Source organism: Polypterus senegalus, chromosome 8, assembly GCF_016835505.1.
Source record: "Polypterus senegalus isolate Bchr_013 chromosome 8, ASM1683550v1, whole genome shotgun sequence".
Lineage (NCBI taxonomy): Eukaryota > Metazoa > Chordata > Cladistia > Polypteriformes > Polypteridae > Polypterus > Polypterus senegalus.
Window position 1 is genome coordinate 25,193,082 of NC_053161.1, and position 20,632 is coordinate 25,213,713.

The following is a 20,632-nucleotide window of genomic DNA, read 5'->3' on the forward strand; positions in this document are numbered from 1 at the left end:
TTAAAAATACATTTTTAACAAAGAAATGGAGACACAGTTGAAAACTTGCAAATTTCAAACAAATGTCTAAAAGTATGTCTTCACACAAAGAACCACAGAAACATTGAATAAATTACTAAGTAGTGTGGTAGAAGAGTGGGACTAATAGGGACCGTCAAATCTCAGCGTAATGTTATTTTGGACAATCAAGGTGATTCGAATGGACAAGTCTGTTTAGATGAATGGCTTGTCCTCATCACAAGGTTTCTGATGTTCAAAGGTCTTCTTTGCAGGTCGCTTTAGATAAGGACATTTTTTATTATGCTGACTTGGGATGGTTCTTGGAATTCTGTATAGTGCAAGACATACCACAGGTCCTTACTGTAGGTCCTATCCTTATGACTAACTTTTTAATTTATACTTTTCATATCAGGTTAATTTAGCACCATGCTACTGACTGAGGTGATGAATTTTGAAGCCATAGAGGAACCATTTTTGGTCCCCAAAAAGACCCATCAACATGAAGGTTTCAGAACGAAACCTTTATTAATTTAGATCCATAACAAGCTTCATAAATAATCAAGGATAGATTATAACAGATTTGTGAAATACTAATGGGTCATGATTTTAAAAGGACTCCTGCTTCACATGTTAACATAGGCTAAGTCCAGGTTTTCTTAATCTGTTAGTTTCCTATAGCTAGTTAGCCTATACATGAACAATTTTAGGGTTTTTTTTTTAACATATCAGAAAGTTTTTAAAGTGCAAAGAACCATTTTCATTTGCAAAGAATCCTTCTCAGAATGGAATGGTGCTTTGTCAAGCAATGGATCAATGAGGAACTACGCAACCCAATAAATCACCATTAGAGAACCAGTATTTTATACTTACTTTTTCATGTGGAAAATTCCTATTAGTTCTTATGTTACTATGTGTTTCAGTTACTCTAAACAATGCATACAATTTAGGTATTAAACCCTTTTAACTTCAGAAATGTGAGGCTTATTTAAATATATTTAAACATATTAAAATGACACATATTTATGAGTTACAGTAGAAGTTCACACATTTTCAAGCAGCAATGATTTTTCAAATGATCAGACAAGGAATCATATTAGAACTTATTTTGTTTGATTCTTGAGATAAATAATCTAAACAGTCTATAAATACGGCAGCTGCCGATGTCTAGATTATAAATATACTGTATATAAAGAAGGCATGAACCAAACGTTACATTCAAAGAACAATTACTTTACCTTTCCTTTGTGTGGGTTCCATTTAGTCTTAAAAACAATTTCATTGTGACAGTGACAAAAAAATGGTGATGGTACTGTTGAATTATTTACCGCACTATATAGAAATCAAACAGTTTTAACTTTAGCTGTTACCGTGTATTTTAATTAACGGAACTTGCTCTCAAAATGTTGGAAAAATCTGTGCATTTTCAATTTTCTGTAGTATTTAATAGAACCTCCAAAATATGAACTGTAGCTGTTAATGGTTAGATGATATATTGCACTGTTAAAACAGAAATATACATTACTAATGGCATGGTTAAAATATGATAGAATCTATATTTTATTCATACTCCTTTACTAGTTACCATTTCGATTATCTATCTATCTATCTATCTATCTATCTATCTATCTATCTATCTATCTATCTATCTATCTACCCCTTAAACACATCGCGATCATCCAAGAAACATGGCATAACTTAAGTCTTGCTTGCCCGAACCCCCACCTTCAGGCATTCAAATGAATTTAACGTTGTGTCAGACGCACGAGCGGAGGGTCGTGTCTTTCGTCGCTGTCATCTGCCTGAGTGGCAATTTCTTAAGAGGAGAGGGAGCCTGGAATTGGCAGCTACCCGATCTCACTGTACAGCACCGCCCAGCACCGGCGTCCTCTCCGCAGTGGTCCACGGGGAGGCTGCAGCGCACTTCGCTACCCTCTCAGCATCACATCGCATCGCATTGCTTCAGTGTGCCTGCGAGCCAGCTGGCTGCCAGAACAGGGGGCTCCGTGCGTCTCCTCGGGAGTCTGTCTACCTGATGTAATCTCTAGCAGCGATATCAGCGGATGCGTATCACGGAGTGATTCTTGCTTTGCTTGGATTCACATGTCTCTCTTCTTTTAACCTTGTGTACTCGCCCTCTTTCTTTTTCTTCACATTCATTACTTGTGAATTGATTCAACTTCTTTCGGAGATTATTCTAGCGTCTAAGGATGTAAATGTGAATACAGAGCATTCAACAGCGTTTTTGTCATTTCCAAATATAAGTACATTTTTGGTTCACTGAACCGATTTGTGTCATCGGTCTGGCCAAAAAGAAAATGGACTGATTGTTTTTCTTTTTGTTTCGTTCCGTGCTTATTTCTCATGATGGAATTACTACAACTTGGCGTCGCGTTGTGCATTCTGTGCACCTGCTCAGGTGAGAGTTTTCCCGTTTCCACTTAAACCATGCAAGTCACTCACACCGCTGAAGCGAGTACCTAAACTCGCAAGAGTGAGTGGTGTCTTTGAACGGCTGCGGGTCACTTTATCGCAGCTTCCCCGCGCTCTTAAAACAAACTCCAAACCCTCCTTTGTCTTCGGTTGCGTTTTCGGCGCGATCTGCATGGATCAATGAAGGGGGAAGAATGCGCTTCCTTTCTCTATGTGTCAGCGCTTCTTTTATTTAATAACCACTATCTTGTCTTGTTCTTCTCTCAGTTTTAGGTTTCGGTGTCGATCCGGCTTTGCAGATCGATGTTTTCAATGAACTGAAGCTGGGAGAGTCTCACGAAGGAGTTTCGCAGGTTCAGGGCTTTCATAATGGGAGCAAAGCGTTTCTCTTTCAAGGTACGAGCAACTGATCGATACACTTTACTTCTGGTAAATTGGGTTCTTAGGAAGAGTGATTCGTTTGGGGGACACATTTGGAAGTTGGACGAGGCAGGTAGCAAATGGGAAGGGGAATCCTGGCACGCATCACCCGTCAGTGCGTTTGTCTCCAGGCACTCGGTGATGTTCATTCCGTTCTTTTTTTTTTCTGGTATTTCAAATGAGGTGGAAATCAATGAAAGTGCACAGTTAAGCTGCTACTCCTAACAAAATTAATACCTTTGCTGCTACTGCGTGCTCCTCAATACATTAGAAAACACGCGCAGGATCACAGATACTTAACCTTTTTGTTTCTGGGTCTTTGGATGTATTTATGAACAGAGATAAATAGATAACCCGCCACCTCCTCACTGTTTGTAAGAACTGGGTCAGAGCAAGGTGTGCGTGTTTTAATCTGCCAGGTTCTTTTGTGTGCTTGCAATATGATCCATAAGGAGTACGAAACAAGTTTTCATCGTTATACCAGTGTTAAGGGAATATATTTTTACCTATTGGCTCTTAAAAATGTACACTCCGTTAGATAGCCGTCATGTCCCAAAACTCTCGCTTTGAAACTTCCTTCACTAGGTGGTGCAAATGTGTTAGCAGATACATTCCATTACAGAACACTGATTTCATTATAAAGTAGTTTTTTTTTTAAGTCCAGATTAACCCAGATATTCCCTAGTTAGAGGACTGACATCAATTAAGAACTGGACTGAACAAACCCCGGACCTGTCGCCAGCCCATGGCAAAAATAACTGGTACACTAGTTTTACATTTTCTGATGTTTGCCTAAATTACCAACATTTGTTGTGACTTACAGCATTTGAAGATAAGTATGAATTTCTGTTCTCTACATGTTTATTCCCCAATAAGATATTCAAGTCTACTGTTTTATAATTAAAGATGGCATATTTATTAGTCTCATGTCTGATTTAAGCCACTTGGATACTACAATTCACTGGCATACTGAGCAGGAGCCACTGTAATAAACTAGGGAAGATGATATGGTCAAGGGTTGAGGAGATTTGAGTTCTGTTGGTTATAGTTTATATCCGGATATCCTCAAGCATCTATCTATCTATCTATCTATCTATCTATCTATCTATCTATCTATCTATCTATCTATCTATCTATCTATCTATCTATCTATCTATCTATCTATCTATCTATCTATCTTTTTGGTTCTGCAGTATATATAATTTGAAAGTAAAAATTGTTAGATTCACTTCATAATTAAAGGACAACATACCCAAACTACTATAATGAAACCCACAAATGTATTTGTACTTTTCATTTTCATTTTAATATTCATTTAAAAAAATTCTTAAAATCTGAGTCTGTGAGGAGTGTCTTTTAGCAGCACATCCCCAATACACACCCATCTGTAACAAGAAGTCTTTTCAACATCCTGTGCTCCCTCTGTGCGAATGCAGGTCATTGTGAAAAATCTTTGAAACATGCTGTTAAAATAGTTAGGGCTGCTGTTCACAAGAAAAGACAAGGTATTAAATTATTTTTGTTTGTTTAAGTCCACAGTTTTACTGTAATGAGTACTGGGAAACAATACCCACTCACACATACTAATAATACTTGCTTTTGGACATCAGTTATGCAGTGAGTTATTTGCAACAGTATAAACAGCAAGCACAAAAACCAAAAATGTCTTTTAGTCATTTGTTGCCAAAATTCAGCAGCACTGAATGTCATCAGATAATCTTTGAAAGTAAACTGGCTCACCCAGAAGCAGGTCATAAATTTTGGATTTCAAGTGCTGTCAAAACCTCTGTAGGGATGGGCTATGAATAGGATTTAGTTTGTTCCAAAAGAATGAATTCAGACGGCACCGTGTCCTTTACTGTTATTGTCTGTAATATGGAGCTAGAGATACAGCCAAAGAGAAAAAAAAGAAAAACATTATGAGCTTAGGGGAAATATAAATTTCCGTCATTTATATATCATGTTCTTTACTGGCAGAAGAGGAAATCACTATTGCCTGTAGGGCTCTCATATGGGATGACAGACCCCAAAAAGAAGATGTAGTGTTTTTGTATCACAAAGTTAAATGATTGTTTTTCTAGGAAAATACTTTAAACTAATATCCCCATTTACTGCATCTAATACTGTAATCAGTTAGTTTCCAGGTACAGCTATTTGGTTTATAAAAAGGATAAGACTGCACCAAAGGAGCCAAACTGTCTAATTAAAAACAAATCAAAAGAAGTAAAGTCCTATTCAGACGGCATGCGGTGGTTCAGTGTACTGGGTGTGGTTTTGTCCTTTTGTCAGTTCAGTTTCATGAGCCCCACAAGGCAGCACTATAGCTGAACACATGTAAATAGCCCAGGGCTCGTATATTTAATGATCACTACACACGTTTGGGAACATAATGAGAAATGTAGAAGGCGACAGTTTGATTTTTTTTTTTTTTTTGGTTAGCGGAACAGCCTTTGTGGAATAAGCTAATGTGTTGTTCTTTAGTGAAAGGGTAAAAAGAGACGCTGTTTAGTCTTAATGTGCATACGTTTATGCAATAATTCTTGTTGTTTTCCTTTTTTCTATGAAAAAAGCAATGATATTACAAGAAAAAGAAAAACTCTTACCATACTCTAATTCTCAATTTGTTAAGGATGTTCAGTTTTACACGCAGGCATACTTGAGTTCTTCATTGTCACCATTACCATCTTTTCTATTTGGCACATTATCAGACTGACAGCTCAGTAGTAGCAATTATACAAATTGAGTCATTGATTGAATTGCTTATTAAATTCTAAATTGCTTTTCTAGGTGTATTGTGATGAATGACTTTTAATTCCCTAAAAAATACTTTTCGTGTAATAGTTTTACAAATATGCACCAGAAGTAACTGTGGTTTGTTTAACACAGAAGGGATTGTGCATTGTAACAAATTAAATACATAACATAATTTAATTAATTATTGCAAATAATTCCTAACAAATTAATTACATAACACAATTTAATTAATATTTTAATAGTACTTCAATTAATACAGTTCAGCGTCAACAAGGGCTGGAGCCTGTCCTGACAGTATCAGTTGTAAGGCGGGAGCGAGCTGATTCTATTACAGGGGGCCTTCACACACACACACACACACACACACCAACATTGACATGGGTCCAATTTAGAATCACCAATCAACCTGAAACATACGGGGATGAGGGTGGAAACTCAGAGTACCAGGAGAATAACCCATGCAAACATGAGGGAAGCGTAAAATTCACACAAACAATGAGTGGATACATAGATCGAGCCCAGTGCTAAACACAGCATCAATATTTCACTCCTGATCTAAATTATCAAGAGAATTAATGTATAGATTAGGGAGATTGGTAGAGACATATTTATGATCACAACATGTCTTCATTGGGAAAATTAAGGAGACTCAAATTCTGCTCAAGATTTTTTGCACAACCAATGTGAGGAATGAAAGTAGTATGAATAGTCTTGTATAATATTGTTATTGGGTGGAATGACTGCAAGCTTAACGAACACAGCCATTCAGTTTCTAGCATTGTATCAAGTTTGTGGTCACCGGAAGTCACAACCCACCTTCAGCAGCAGCAGAAGATGAAAAAAATAAGTCGCTATCATAGTTGAAGGGCCAGTCCTTAACAGAGCATTCACAAATGTAGCTACATTCAGGCGTACAGTGGGGCAGTGAAGAGATATGAATCGACTTGACAGCTTGTCTTTTAAGTGAAAGAAGAAACTGAAACCTCAACAAACGTTCACATAAAAGTATGAAGTACAAACAGACTTTGCTCCATCGTAGTATCAAACATGGGCAAGAAACATAGCAATGCACAATACCAATGAGTCTTTAATGGCAGTATGAATAATTTGTAACACTTGTTCATCATGAGGCAGTGGTACAAAAAATGTATGTTGTGATGTAAAGAGAAAACATTAATAATACAAGATATGATATTAATAATATAGAGTGCTTTTATAAAAGACAGCAGAGATGGTGGCACAGTGGCGAGTATTGCTACTGCTTGCAACTCCAAAGTGTGGGATTTAAATTCAGATCTGCATACCATCTGTGTGGTGTTTGCACAAATTGGCTAATTAGTTGAATAACCAGCAATAAGTGGAATCCCTGGGTGTGTTCATTAAAGTGGACTGGCCAAATGGGGTTCATTACTACTTTGCACCCAGAACTGCTGGAAGAGTCTCCTGCTAGCCAGAACCATGCACTTTATTAAGAGGGTCTGCCAATGACTGGATGGATAGCTCTTGCTAAAGATGTAATCGTCCAAACGTGTTTCTTGCCACGAGGCAGCACCCAGTGTTTAATAACATTCTTGTTCGTATGTTGTCTTTGCTCAGTTTGTTGCCAGTATGCAGTAAAATAGATGTGTTTAAAAGCAATAGAGCACTTCTGAAAATTAAGGTTTATCGGGTGTAGCAAGCGTTGTACCAAAAAAGTTGTAAGATGAGGTTTTGCAGAAAGATTGCCGCGCTTGATGCAGCCTTCTCAATTTCCTTGTTTTAAAGTATGGCCAATTCAAATGTGAGAATATTGTTTTACTTTGCAAGGAGAGAGACAGAAAGGGGATTAATATAATGGTAAATGGTGCATTGAACCCTAGGGAGATGACATTGGCCATAACCTGACCTGGAACAAATAGACCTGAGTTTGCATTTTTTTTCACCAAGAAAGTTTGTTATCACACCTTGTAAAAAATAGAAAAAGGTATGTAATAACATCAAAATTATTATGCTTGTCATTGGAAAGTATGATTGCTAGACCTCTTTTAAGATGTGTTAACAATGTGAGCAAAATGTGATGAGAACAAATTGTGTAATTGATCTGTGTTTTTTTTTTTAATATTTGAAAGGTCAGCCATAGCCTATCACTACAACAAAGGCTGCAAAGTTGGAAGCAGCGTTGGATGGGATGATAGTTTATTGTAAGACAGACTTGAGGATTGCACAAATCCACATTCTCACATTTAAAGTCAGCCATACCGATATAGAGAGCTTGATTACTATTATTATTATTGGTTAACAGGCAGATGTTTTAACAACATGTAAGTAATATGATCAGGGTCAATTACAATAATTTTAGTATCTATTTTTACAGCTGAAGAGGGAGGTTAAGTGACTTGTTTAGGGTTTTTAGTAAATAGGAAGTGGGATTAAGGCTGGCAACATTGTGACTTCAAGGCTAAAGTCTTAGTGAATGTCCAACAAGCCATATTAAGTTACCCTAACATGAACACCTTTGGGATTTAGATGAAAAATGAAAAAAGCAAGCATCAACATGGACAAATTCCTTATGGATAGTGGCAGGGTTGGCAGTTGAACCCGCTATCCAGAGCTGTGAGGTATCAACACTTTGCAGCCCAATCCGTTTTTCAGTTAAGCCTTGCTTTACTGTATCTAGAGTATTAGTGGAAACTATCTGTGCTACCAGTCTGAAACGGGTTGAAATCTAAGTAGTCTATGTAGCCCTCAGTGGTAATGTTTGCAGAGTACCATGCACTGCATATTTCTTTTCCGTGATATGTCATTTGGCATGGGATTTGTAAAAACAGGGTTTAATGTTTGTCATCCGCCATCTGTTGGAATGACAAATGCATTTTATTTTTAATAATGTTTGTGACAAGACAAAGCAAATTGGATAGCCACAAAGTCATGTATTCTATATGAAAGTGGATATGATTTTTTTGTTGTTGTTATAACATCTTAATGAATAAAAAAAAATATTTTTTGTTTCACTCAGAGAGACGGTTCCTTGCAGCACTTTACATCAGGATGGCAGAAGGAGTTTTTAAAAGATTCATTTGGCCTGTTTCTTTCTTTCTTTTTTGTCTTCTGCTGTGAACTGTGAAGCTCTCAAAGGAATGCATAACAATAGTGTAGTCACCCCTTAGTCTGAAAGATCTGAAGTGGAAGTTTTAAAAACAAAGGAATACAAATCTACTTTTGGCATTGGTGGTGTCTACTGTCTATCTTATAGGCTGGCACCTTGTTTGGCAGTCCAGTGGCTTAAAAGAAGGTGTATTGTGATTGTGATGAAATCATTATTGTTCCAAATTCCCAGGTTTGTTTTTCTGTACTTCACAGTTGAGCATTGTGATTCTTGCTATTTTAGGATAGAGTGTAAGGATAATAATATCATAGGCTTTTTCCATACAGAGATTGGCATGCAGATGCCCTTATAATGGCTGCCTGTTCATTACCATGAAGGGTGGTGGCGGTACTAATGCATTGATACATTCTGTTAAATGTTGTTATATGCGACTTTTTCTGTCTATCCACATTTGTGTCCATGCATCCTTCAGGTAATCTGGCATGTTAAAATATTATTGCTTTTGGCTGAAGCTTTATGCTGCCGTTACCTGCAGCAGTTCTCTTAATCACTGAACAATATTCTGAAATACAAAGACAATTGTCTGTGATTGCACTTACAAAGCACAGCTCACTGCTGGGAGCAGATAGTTTATTGCCTTCATAATAGAATTAGATCTTCTTCATAACTAAAAAAGAATAATTTAAAATCATAATTGACCTAATCATTATTTTAGTTAACAGGAATTATTCAAGAGTTAAGAGCTCAAATACTATAAAACACAGATATGGTGGATGTTTGGGAACCGCATCAATATCTTAGCTTGTTCTGGGTCATCATGGGTTGAAGCCACCTACAACATGTGATATGCAACTTGACTACGCACTTGACTACTTTAATGTCAGCTACACCATCATCAGCCTTCTGTTCCTTCTGTATTAAAAAGCTGGATCTCTGCAGTCTTCATGCATTGACAGACAGGATGGAGACTATCGGCCACAATTCGAGGGCTGAGTTTAGAGTAAGATCCAGAGAGCCTAACAACACATAAAGCTAACTTGCATGTCCTGTACAAAATAAAGTGCATTCTTGGCGAATCATGGACATATGGCCAGGGCCTTCTCAACATTTTTTGCATTTCTAGGCAAAACTGAAAATGTAGCACCCAAACCATGAAGTCTTGGAGGCAATTGCTATACATATATTGAGCTTTGAGTACGACTCATCACAGACATTTGATTAAGAAGTGGGCCCCAATTGACCTTCAAGCACAAGTGTTTGTATACGCAGTGTCTATGATGGTGGACAAAAAACTGCCCCCCATTAAACCTTTGGTGTCTTGAGTGACTGCCTAGTTTGTCCATATGGTTGAGATGACCCTGCATGTGACTTCTACGTAGTGACATTCTGGTGGCCTTGATTGCTTACTGTAGCACTACCGTCTCCAATGTTCCCTGATCATTAGAATGGGGTTTCCTTGCCCTTTTCTGTATATCAACTTACCTATCCATGCAAAGCAGCTTCTTGCACATCATAAATATTATTTGTTTCATGAGCATCTTGAATGCAAAATATATTATTGCTATTATAGAAAGTTGCTTTTCTTTGAAGTCTATAAAAAGTACATGTGTAGGTGTGTAGATGCATACAAACACTGTGTGCAGATATTCTTTTTGTGCATAATGTCTTTGTGAAGGGAACAGTTTGGGGGGAAAAAAAGCAACAATAAACCATTCCTTGTGTTGTAATGCCTGCTTCTGAGGTTACATTTAACACGCTCTTTATGACCTTTTGCATAAAGTAGCTTTCCGTTTTTGTACACTTGGGGAGCAGCCATCACTAAATTGAACCATTTTTGCAGAAAGGGTCAATAAGGAAGCACTGCTGCTGACAAAAGACAGGGATTTGATGCCTTTTGCAAAACTCTGATATGCCCTGAATGAGAAATAAGGTTATTCCCTCTGTGGATGCTGGCTGATGTGCAGCTGCAGTGTAAAAAGCTCAAAATTCATAGCTGCAACACAAAGCTTCTTTCCTGCAGGGGGTCTTTGTTCGATAACCGGGAGGAGTCTGGGGAGGCTGTCATATCCTGAGTGTTTGGGTTAGAGGGACTGCCCCTATGCCTTATTTAAATGGCTCAATTTTGAAAATCTTGCAATGGCAGGATTGTGTGCTCGGCACGCACTGGCACCTTGTCTGCCATCAATGAATCAAACAATTTTGCTTTATATTATAGCTTTTGTGGTGAACTGCACCCCACTTAAGGCAATATTATGGAAATAGGTCGCCAGGCACCAATGTGGCATTGACTGACTTTCAGCAGTCCAACAAAACTCTCTGGTTTTATAAGTGACTTCTAGGTGGGTGGAGTTGGTTTGCCAGGGATATCTGGGCATATCTTTATCAGCAGATTATTCACAAGTGACTCAGTTATTTTACCACCCCTTCATCACCTGCCATCAAATGTGAGAATTGTGCATATTGCTTGACTCCCACCAGTGCCATATGTCGCACATAGAGTATTATAGCTTTGCACGGCTTGAACAATACCTGTAGGCATTATGTACTATTATTTTTGTTATTATTGCTACTTATTGTATGCTGAGTGGCAGGGTGGCATAGTGGTTAGCACTTCACTCTAAGGACCTGGGTACAAGTCTAGGCATTGTCACAGCCAGTGTAGAGCTTGATATCTTTCCTATATGTTCTCAAGACAGTCAGGTTTCATCCCATATTTCAAAGAAATGTGTGCAAGTGGCAGAAACTGAGTTCATTGTGCATTGGCGATGCACTGAGATGATCTGACATTTCATTTAGGGTACTTCTTGCCTTTGATATAGTATCTCTAAATGCAAAATTTTGTAGAAATCTTGAAATAAATGAAAAATCACTTAATGATACCATAAATTAATTTTAGTTGTACACAGATTGGTCACACTAGATACTGTAAAATGTATCTGTTACTCATTTACTATTATATAGGAAGACCTTAAAAAAGGCTTCCTCGGGTGTTCATTACCACTTACAAAGCATCAGTAAAGTGTTTATTCATCTCTGCAATGTGACTGACTAAGAAATATTCACTTTGGAGATGTCTGAGGTGGCTTAACTGACACACATTTCTCTTGATATTACATATTAAGTCTAAGGTCTGTGAATCCTTCATATTAACATTTTTTTTTTCATCATGACAATATACTGCAGTACACGGCAATGAAAAACCTATCTACTGATGTTTTAGAAGTGTTATGAAGACTAAAACGTAAATGTTTTGTTACAGAAGAGTAAATATGCAATAGATGCATTTTTGCAGTACCTAAACTAAAGTGTTACCCGCAATTCATATATGTTTTTATTTTTTATTTAAATTTCGAAATATCTTTAAATGATAATTTCACTTACTTTACTTTAGCATAGATGACTGCATGACCTGTCACCTTATCAAATCCCCACAGTGTTTTATTTTGTGATAATGCTCACACATGCTTTAAGGGGAAAGGTTGTCTTGCATGACCTCATCCATGACTTCTTAGACCAGATCAAAAAGCAAAGTTATATTAATGTATTTTACAGTAGTCAATATCAAGATTAATTTTTATAGATATCAGTTGTTTTTTTTTTTGTTAGGTAATATTTCAAATGTGCTCCTGTATGTTGCCCTAGAGAAACAAAAAGGTTTCTCGTGTTTCTTTTCTCATCCACTTTAAGAATTTAGCCACAGCTTTAATTTTTGTCTGGAAGCAGTGAATGAAATGCACATACTTTTGGACATGGTTGACTTATTTAAAACCTTGAATGCTTTACCCTGCTATGCTAATATATTAGGAAACAGCTTAATAGATGCATCATGAAGGTGTAATTAAATAGGTGCAATAAAAACACTTAATACATTTAAATATAGGACTAAGAAAGAAGGGTGGGGTGGAAGCATTGGTGTGGGGATTTAACAATTGAATAGGTTAATTGTGGATGTCCATATCCCGGAATGCTGCATTCTTTATGAACTGCAGCCCAAAGCCCAATTATTTCTAGAAACATCCCCCCCGGTCTCCCTAGGTAACCACTCTTTTAATTAGGCACAGCACACCTGTCCTCACTAATTAACTAATTAACTCTAATCGGTTAAACACATCAAACACCATCACCCAGAGTGAGTAGATTTGTTCATTATGTCCATTGCTGTTGATACATTTTCACTGTATAGGATTAATTTGCAAAGATTTTTTTCCCATTATTCGTATTAAAAAGTTAAGATTGGCAGGTGAACATCTCTGTAGGCTGCCAAGAAGCCACCCTGTCAATTATTTATCTTTCATATTCCCTTTATTATTTATTTGTGACATTTCCTAAACATTACATTTTTGGCGTAAAAAGTGACATAAAACATACAAAAAGCCATCTAGTAATGTTGTGCGGCTCATTTTATGAACAGCAGATGGCCTTTTGGTGGTGGCTCATCACTTTTGTACAATAAGCAGCACCAAATGTGTCAGTATTTGTAAAGGAAAGAAAAGAAACTGGAATTAATGTGATGTTTTGACAGGAGAAGAAGAAAATCCTGTATGCCTTCCCCGTGGACTAAGTGAGATCATATAGACCTAAACACTGAGGCTCCAATTGGACTTGTTTCAGCTCTGTTTTAAATATAGTACCTGATGCCCATTCTTGGCTTATTCGTAAAGTTTTTTTTCTTTTAAATAATATATATATTCATTATTTCTTTCAAGGTTTATATTTACAGATTTCAAAGGTGTATACTTAGAATGGAAGCATTATTATTTTACCCTGAGTGAAGCAAGATTAACATCTTTATAGCAATAAAATAGCAGGTTGCTTAGTGCCTAAGCACAAAACTGTGTTGTGCCACCCTGTGTGCATTCAATGACTAAAAATGAACTCTTTGATGTGATTGCTTCTGAGAAGCTTCATCATTTATTGATAGTTCCATTAAAATATCATAGAGTCTTGCATTGAGGGATAACCCTGAACACTGGTGGAAGAAGAAAAAAGTGTTCATCTGGGGAAAAAAGACAGTGTTCAGTTTTACCTTTTTTTGGTTTAAATTCAAGTCACAGCCGAGTAAATATAGATAAATACACATAAGAGCTATGATGTTGCGTCCAGCTGAGAATGATCTATGTGAGGTGAAGCTTCACGTGCTAAGCATCAATAAATCATTCAAGCAAAGCAAAAGTGAGGCAACGCCAAGCTGCTGCTTAATTTTTTTTGCACTGCACACTGTAACAAGAGGAGGGGATGCTGAATGTTACCAGCTTTGTTGCCTCAAATGTATAAAAGAAAACCACCAACAACCCAATTTTCTTTTTGTGGCAGTCTTCTGTTATATCATGAAGTGAATACCGGTGTTACTCCAGGGGGAATCATTTAATTTCTTCATTTTTTTTTTTTCACAGATACATCAAGGAGTATAAAGGCATCTGCAATTGTAGCCGAAAGGATTGCACAAAAATTGCGCAACAAGCACGAATTTACTGTTTTAGCAACATTACGTCAGGAGCATCTAAATTCAGGAGTTATTTTATCCCTCCATCACTCAGACCAAAGGTAAGCATCTCTTAAGTGATGGACTCACTGTGATCCTTCTGCAGCAGAGACTCTGTACTGTTTCAAGCCAAAATTATGTAAACTCCTGCTGGGGGAGTCATTGATTGCATCTGATGCTTTATCCCATCCCTTCCCGCGTGCTTGAATAGACAATGTGTCTGATATTTATAAGACATCACTGACAAACGTCGACCTCCACCCTATACTATCAGCACAGTTTTTTTAAATTTTATTATTTCATTTGTATGGCAGAGCACAGAAATGGTGCATTCAGTTGACCATAATAGATTCTATATGAAAGTTGTTAATAAAACTAGCAGATGCAGGGGGTCAGAATCTATCCATTTGGTATTGTGTGCTAGACAGGGGCCATCCTTAAAAAGTGCAGCAACCCATCACGGGACCCAGTCGTGCACTCACCCACACCTGTGTGCATGTTTTATTAATATATCGGATAAATACCAGAGATAAATGGTGAAAATGTGCAGGCCGTGACCAGGCATGAAATTTAGTCCCAACAATTTGGATTTGTGAGGAGACAGTGCTAACCATGACACCCAGGTTCAATGTTGTTATGTCATTTCAATATAGCAATTGAGGAAAAAAGTAATAGGCAAAGCCTGATTTTTTTTTTCGGAGTTCTTCATTGTTTACCTAAAGAGGATTAAATTAGGCAATAACATACCGTATGTTCAAATGAAAAGACTTCTTGTGGGTTTTTCTGCCGTGAATCATGTCTTCCATCATATGGAAGAAGATGATCTGCTGAGGCAACCCCTAACAGGAGCAGCTAAAAGAAGAAGAAGAAGAAGAATCATGTCTTCCATCACTCAAAGATGTACCAATGACCGTGTTTTGAACTAACTCTTCTAAACCCATTTCTTGAATGTGAAGTAACACCATATTCTCAGAACCACTTAATCAAATTCAAGTTGCCAGAGGATCAAAGCCTTACCTGGCAACAATGGGTGCAAGACAGGCGACAACTTCAGACAGGGTGTCAAGCCATTTTCAAATCCACTTCCACTAAAAAGCCAATTTGGAACTGTCAACCAGCCTCACCAGCTTGTTTTTGTGGATGTTTGAGAAAAACTGGAATATCTGGAGGTATAATGACACCAACACAGGGAGAGCATAGAATAACTAGGTGCAAGATTTAAAACCCCAGAGGCTTGATGTGTGAGGCAGAATTGTTACCCATGGTGCCATATTGGATGCAAAAGTATTATACCTTAAATTTTTTACTTCTCATTTGGACTATGGCAAATCAGGCAGAAGAATGTTAGCAGGTTGGAACAAGTTAAAAATGTTTCAGTATATTTCCCATGACATGATAACCCCTGAGCTGCAGTTATCTTTTATCCATGTCCAAATAATTTTTATAACCACTAAAACTCTTTGCCTAAAGAGTTCATCAGGGATAAGTTTAAAAGCAACTGAGATCCTCTGAAGCCACTCTCGATTCTGTCCTCAGAGTTACCTTACACAGTTTTTTTTACTCTCGGTTTTGGCTGCCACTTTCCAGAATTTTCTTTGTGTAGCTGCCTGTGGTCTAACCTTCAGTTTTAGGCTTACTCTTCTGTTCTCTTTTGCTTTTTAAAAATTGTGAATTTTTAAGTCAGTGTGTGGCGAAACATAATCTCCCCCTTACCTTGTCTTTGCCCTGTTCACATATTTTTATCTGCCTAGTATACATATTTTGCTCAACATGCTGGTCAAGACCCTTCACTGTTTGTCGTGTTTGATTTATATTATATCAGTGTATTGTGACAGTTTTTTTATTTTAAAAGATAGGATTAAAACCTTATAATCAAAATGAGAGTGTCAGAGTTTGTGCTGACACTGCAGAACTTCATGGAGTCAGGTTTTATTTTCACCTGTCAGTGATTGAAAGTTCCCTGGTCTGCTAGCGTGGAGTTACTCCGCACTCTAATGACATTCGTAACGGGTAAATACGCAACACTGAATTGTCTCTTTGTAATTGTGCTGTCCAGTGACTGGCCCCCATTCTTGTTGTTTCCAGTGTCTCCAGCTCCCAAGTATTAAACTGTGTGGATTAACAAAATGGGACCATAAGGGTTGTTACATTTTTTTTGAAGCAGTGGTTTCCTGGATTACAAGTAGATATCACAGTTTGCTCAAAACAGGGTAGGGTAGGGGGTGGTTATAAGAGCATGACAAGCAGCCTGTGATAAAAAGAAACAATCAAAATATATATTAAAAATGAATTGCACTATAGATACTATATTGTGTGGACATTACAATCATATGCATATTTATTCTTACTGTGGACAGAAGCAGAGTATCTTTATGCACATGTATTATGGGGTCCGGGGGTATAACTGCAAATGTGCCAATGACTGCTTCATCTAAGTGAAAATATCAGCTTCTGACTCTCTTTTGATGCAAGACATTGTTCTAAAAACATGTTAGTATAACCAGGATCCTTGTTTGCAATGGAGAAGTAATAGCCTTTACAGCTATTTAGGAGAATAAAGAAGAGACTAATTTGGTTGCAGTATTGAAAAATTCATATTTTTTTACTGTACTTTTTTCACTTCAGTATACAGTATTGTGCGAAGGCGTAGGTGTAAACTGGGAATGTTTCCAAAATATTTTTTATAAATCAATACACTTCCTAGAAAGTGCGGTAAGCGTAAGAGAAAAAAAACACAAAATGAAATCAATATTTGGTGTGACCACAATTTGCATTAAAAACAGGGCAATTCTCTAAGGTCCACTAGTTTCTAAAAGTACTGGCATGATAATTTGTTCAATGCCTTTTGGAGAATTTGTCACAGTGCCACTGTAGACTTTGGCTGTCTTACTTGCTTCGTTCTCTAAAAGTAGTCCTACACTGGCTCATTGATATTGAGAGCAGGGTTCAGTGGAGGGCATGGCATCTGTTAAAGGATTCCCTGCTCAGCTTTTCTCTGCAGATTTTTTTTTTTATGATTTTGGCTGTGTATTTGAGATCATAGTCATACTGCATAATGAAGCTGGAGCTGATCAGACTCTAATTGGTATTGCCTGATGGATAAGAATCTGCTTGTGCATCTCAGTAGTGAGAGGACTATCAATGTCATTAATAATAATAATAATAATACATTTTATTTATAGGCGCCTTTCAAACACTCAAGGACACCGTACACTTTACACAACACCCAACACACAATACAGTACAGTGTTTACATAGAGAAGGCAAGTTTAAAAAGATGAGTTTTAACTGAAGACTTAAACAGAGAGAATGAATTAATGTTTCTAATCTCAGGAGGCAGTGCATTCCAAAGTCGGGGGGCAGAACGACTGAAAGCTCTGTTCCCCATTGTGGAAAGACGAGCGGAAGGAACAGTCAATTTAATTGAGGAGGATGATCTAAGAGTACGGGAAGGGGTGACGATGTGGAGAAGGTTAGACAGGTATGGGGGGGCTAAATCATGAATAGCTGTAAAGGTTAGCAGAAGGATTTTAAACATTACAGAAATGCAGCACCAAACCCTCAAGGAACCTTTACTGTGCTTCACTGCTGCCTGCAGACATTCATCCATGCATCTTTCTCCAGCACTTTGGCAGACAAGCTGCCTTCTGTTAGAGCCAAATATTTCAGATTCTGACTCGGCAGTCTAGAGCATTTTTCTGTATCCCAGTCCTTGAGAATTTGTGTGTAGGTGAGTTGTTTGGCTTTTCTTTCATCTTAGAGGAATGGCTTTTTGGTCACAACTCTTCCACCAAGATCACTTCTGATGGAATAGACTTCTGTTGTATATACAGTAGGTGGTTGTACTAGAGTCGCAGTAGTTTCTGAACTAATAGCCGGGCATCTTCCAGTTTCAAAGGGGATTAGGTTTGATGTACTGTACGTATGTAAATCAAAAAGTAAAGGCAATTTGAATATTACACAGTAACTGCAAATGGTAGAAGCTGACACAATACAACATTTTTGCAATGGCTTATTGATAGTTCGAATGTGCAGATTTCACTTCCTCCGTTTAAAAGAATTCTCACTATACAGCTCATTGTTTTACAATGGTGCAACCCCTAGTGGAGTGGCCATGTTCCTTTGATCTTGGCTTCAACTAGAATAAATGCAGGGGGCTACACTGTGCATATTCATACTACCCATAAGCCATCACAAATGTGTTGTATCGCATCAGCTTCTATCAATTACCCTTGTATTTCTCACTTTCTGCAGTTAGATTTCATGACTGACCACCCTTTCCTTTTCGTTTGTGTTTCTACCAAAGGGCTTTATAGCACATCTAGAAACACTTGACTGCTGATGGGTTTCTGCTTGTGAGAGATCTTGATGATTCAGGATGACCACCTTGTCTTGTTGCTATGCTCACTTTTGCCATGGTCTATGATGTGAAAGCTGTCACATCTACCACCAGCTCACCGCTTTTAGTACGATTGTCCCTCACCCAGTTTTATGCTCTCTAAATAGCTGTGTCTGTTTCATTTAGTCACTTTGGTTTAGCCAGAACATCACGCCATTGATCCATAGCTTGTTTGTTAGATTTGCTTAATCAACCATGCGGCTATATGCCTTCAAACACGCTGTTTAACTGGAAAGTCGTCTATTATTATGTGAGTTTATTCTTACATATAGATATCTTAATGTATTGCTTCACTGTTTGCAAAATGAATGTTTGGCAATCTAAAATTCACTCTTTTCTATTGAGAAAATAATACAGAACACATAAAATAACAATAATAATCTAAGACAAATATTTTTGTGAACAATCTTCAACATGTGAACAATTTCATGGTTTCTGTGTATTCAAGCAGATGTTTTTACCACTACTCCAATCCTTGCATGGATTTGTTCCTTTGTAGATTTTCATTGTGTCAGGATACTTTTTTGTTTTGCAAATATTCTGTTTAAATCCTATTCCTGTCTCAGTGTTTATGGATTTGGCATGTTGTCAAGTATGTGTGGGTCGATTGGTGACTTGTGAAATTTGGCCTGTGCAGGTGAGTTTGGTTGTATGAATGAATGAATGAATGAACGAATACTGTATTGCTTTCTGCTGTGAGTACAATGCTGCATGGTTCTCTCTCACGGAAGCTATAAATATGAATAAGTGGGTCAAAAGATTTAAATATTCTAAAGTCGCAGAGCAATAAATAGGTATCCTTTCTATGTTAAATGCAAAGATTCTGTTCCCATAAATATTGTATGGTATGTGGCTTTCATTAATTAAACTAACCATTCTGCTTACATTAATAAAGATAAAAAATCTTTGATAGATGTCGCAATAAATCTGTTTACCAGTTTTTTAAAACTCTGATCTATTGGAAATATTGTACTGCATTATAGTAATAGAATCCACTTTAATTTGATAGGTTATTACTCTTCCTTTAGTGTTTTTAGAATTGCCTTCATTATAAGGGTTGGATTTCATGTCTATTTAGTTTGAAAAGATGAATCTGTGCAAAGATATTTTTCATAACGTAGGTTGCATAAATATTAATGCTAGTATAAACAAAGCTATATTATATCAAGCTGGTCTGTCGTATGGAGAGATGCAGGTCTGCATTTTTCATAATATGTGCCTGCAATCTGCTCATACTTAAACACAATATTTACAGAAACATATGTTTCATTTCCATTGCCAAGGTCTAGTATGCCTGGATCTGTCCCACTGGCATTGCTGTTTACCTTTATCCAATCATCCTCACGGGTAGAGAGCCCATATGGTGACTACAAGAGCTTTTTTTGACAGGGGCTAAGTGGGTCACGGGGTACTAAGTGATCATTGGTGAGCACCACGCGCAGGCCTGGATCTAAGGGTGGATGCCAGTAAACTAGGCAAAATTCTGTTGGACTATTTCGAACCATTATCAGAGCGATAATTTTTTTTTTCTTTATCTGAGGTTTCACATAGATAGCCCCTTTCAGGATCACATATATTAATACAATATACAGTATTAAAGGTCTAAGGATCATTGAGCCAATCAACTCATCCACCACACCAAGGTCATAAACCAAGGAGGTTATTGTGAGTTTAACTAACATATCACTAAAGGGGTAACAGCTTTGTAGATGTTAAGCCAAGATATAGTTAAAAATGAATATTAGAGGTTTTCAGTACCCTAAATAAATATGTAATTTTATTTTAATTCACATTGAATATACCACGTCCATTTGTAAACAGAAAGGGATAACAAATAACCCAGTCCAGTATCTATCTATCTATCTATCTATCTATCTATCTATCTATCTATCTATCTATCTATCTATCTATCTATCTATCTATCTATCTATCTATCTATCTATCTATCTATCTATCTATCTATCTCATTTGCCTGTGCATCTTTACCTAAACTAGCTTCATGATGCCAGAAAGTAGCTCACAGTGAGCCTTCACTTCCTCTGAATGTATTACACCACTTAAG

General features: G+C 37.3%; 1 protein-coding gene across 3 annotated transcripts in view; it reads left to right on the forward strand.

The window, feature by feature from the left end:
- The first annotated feature begins 1,727 nt into the window (after positions 1-1,727).
- nell2b (neural EGFL like 2b) overlaps positions 1,728-20,632 on the forward strand; it is a 405,950-nt gene continuing 387,045 nt past the window's right edge. Inside the window, exons 1-3 of one of the 3 annotated variants that reach the window (XM_039760883.1) lie at positions 1,728-2,416; positions 2,698-2,826; positions 14,083-14,233. In XM_039760883.1, coding sequence (XP_039616817.1) covers positions 2,362-2,416; positions 2,698-2,826; positions 14,083-14,233 — 335 coding nt within the window. In that variant the 5' untranslated portion in view covers positions 1,728-2,361. The remainder of the gene's footprint in view (positions 2,417-2,697; positions 2,827-14,082; positions 14,234-20,632) is intronic. The other 2 variants (XM_039760881.1, XM_039760882.1) reach the window with 2 other exon arrangements.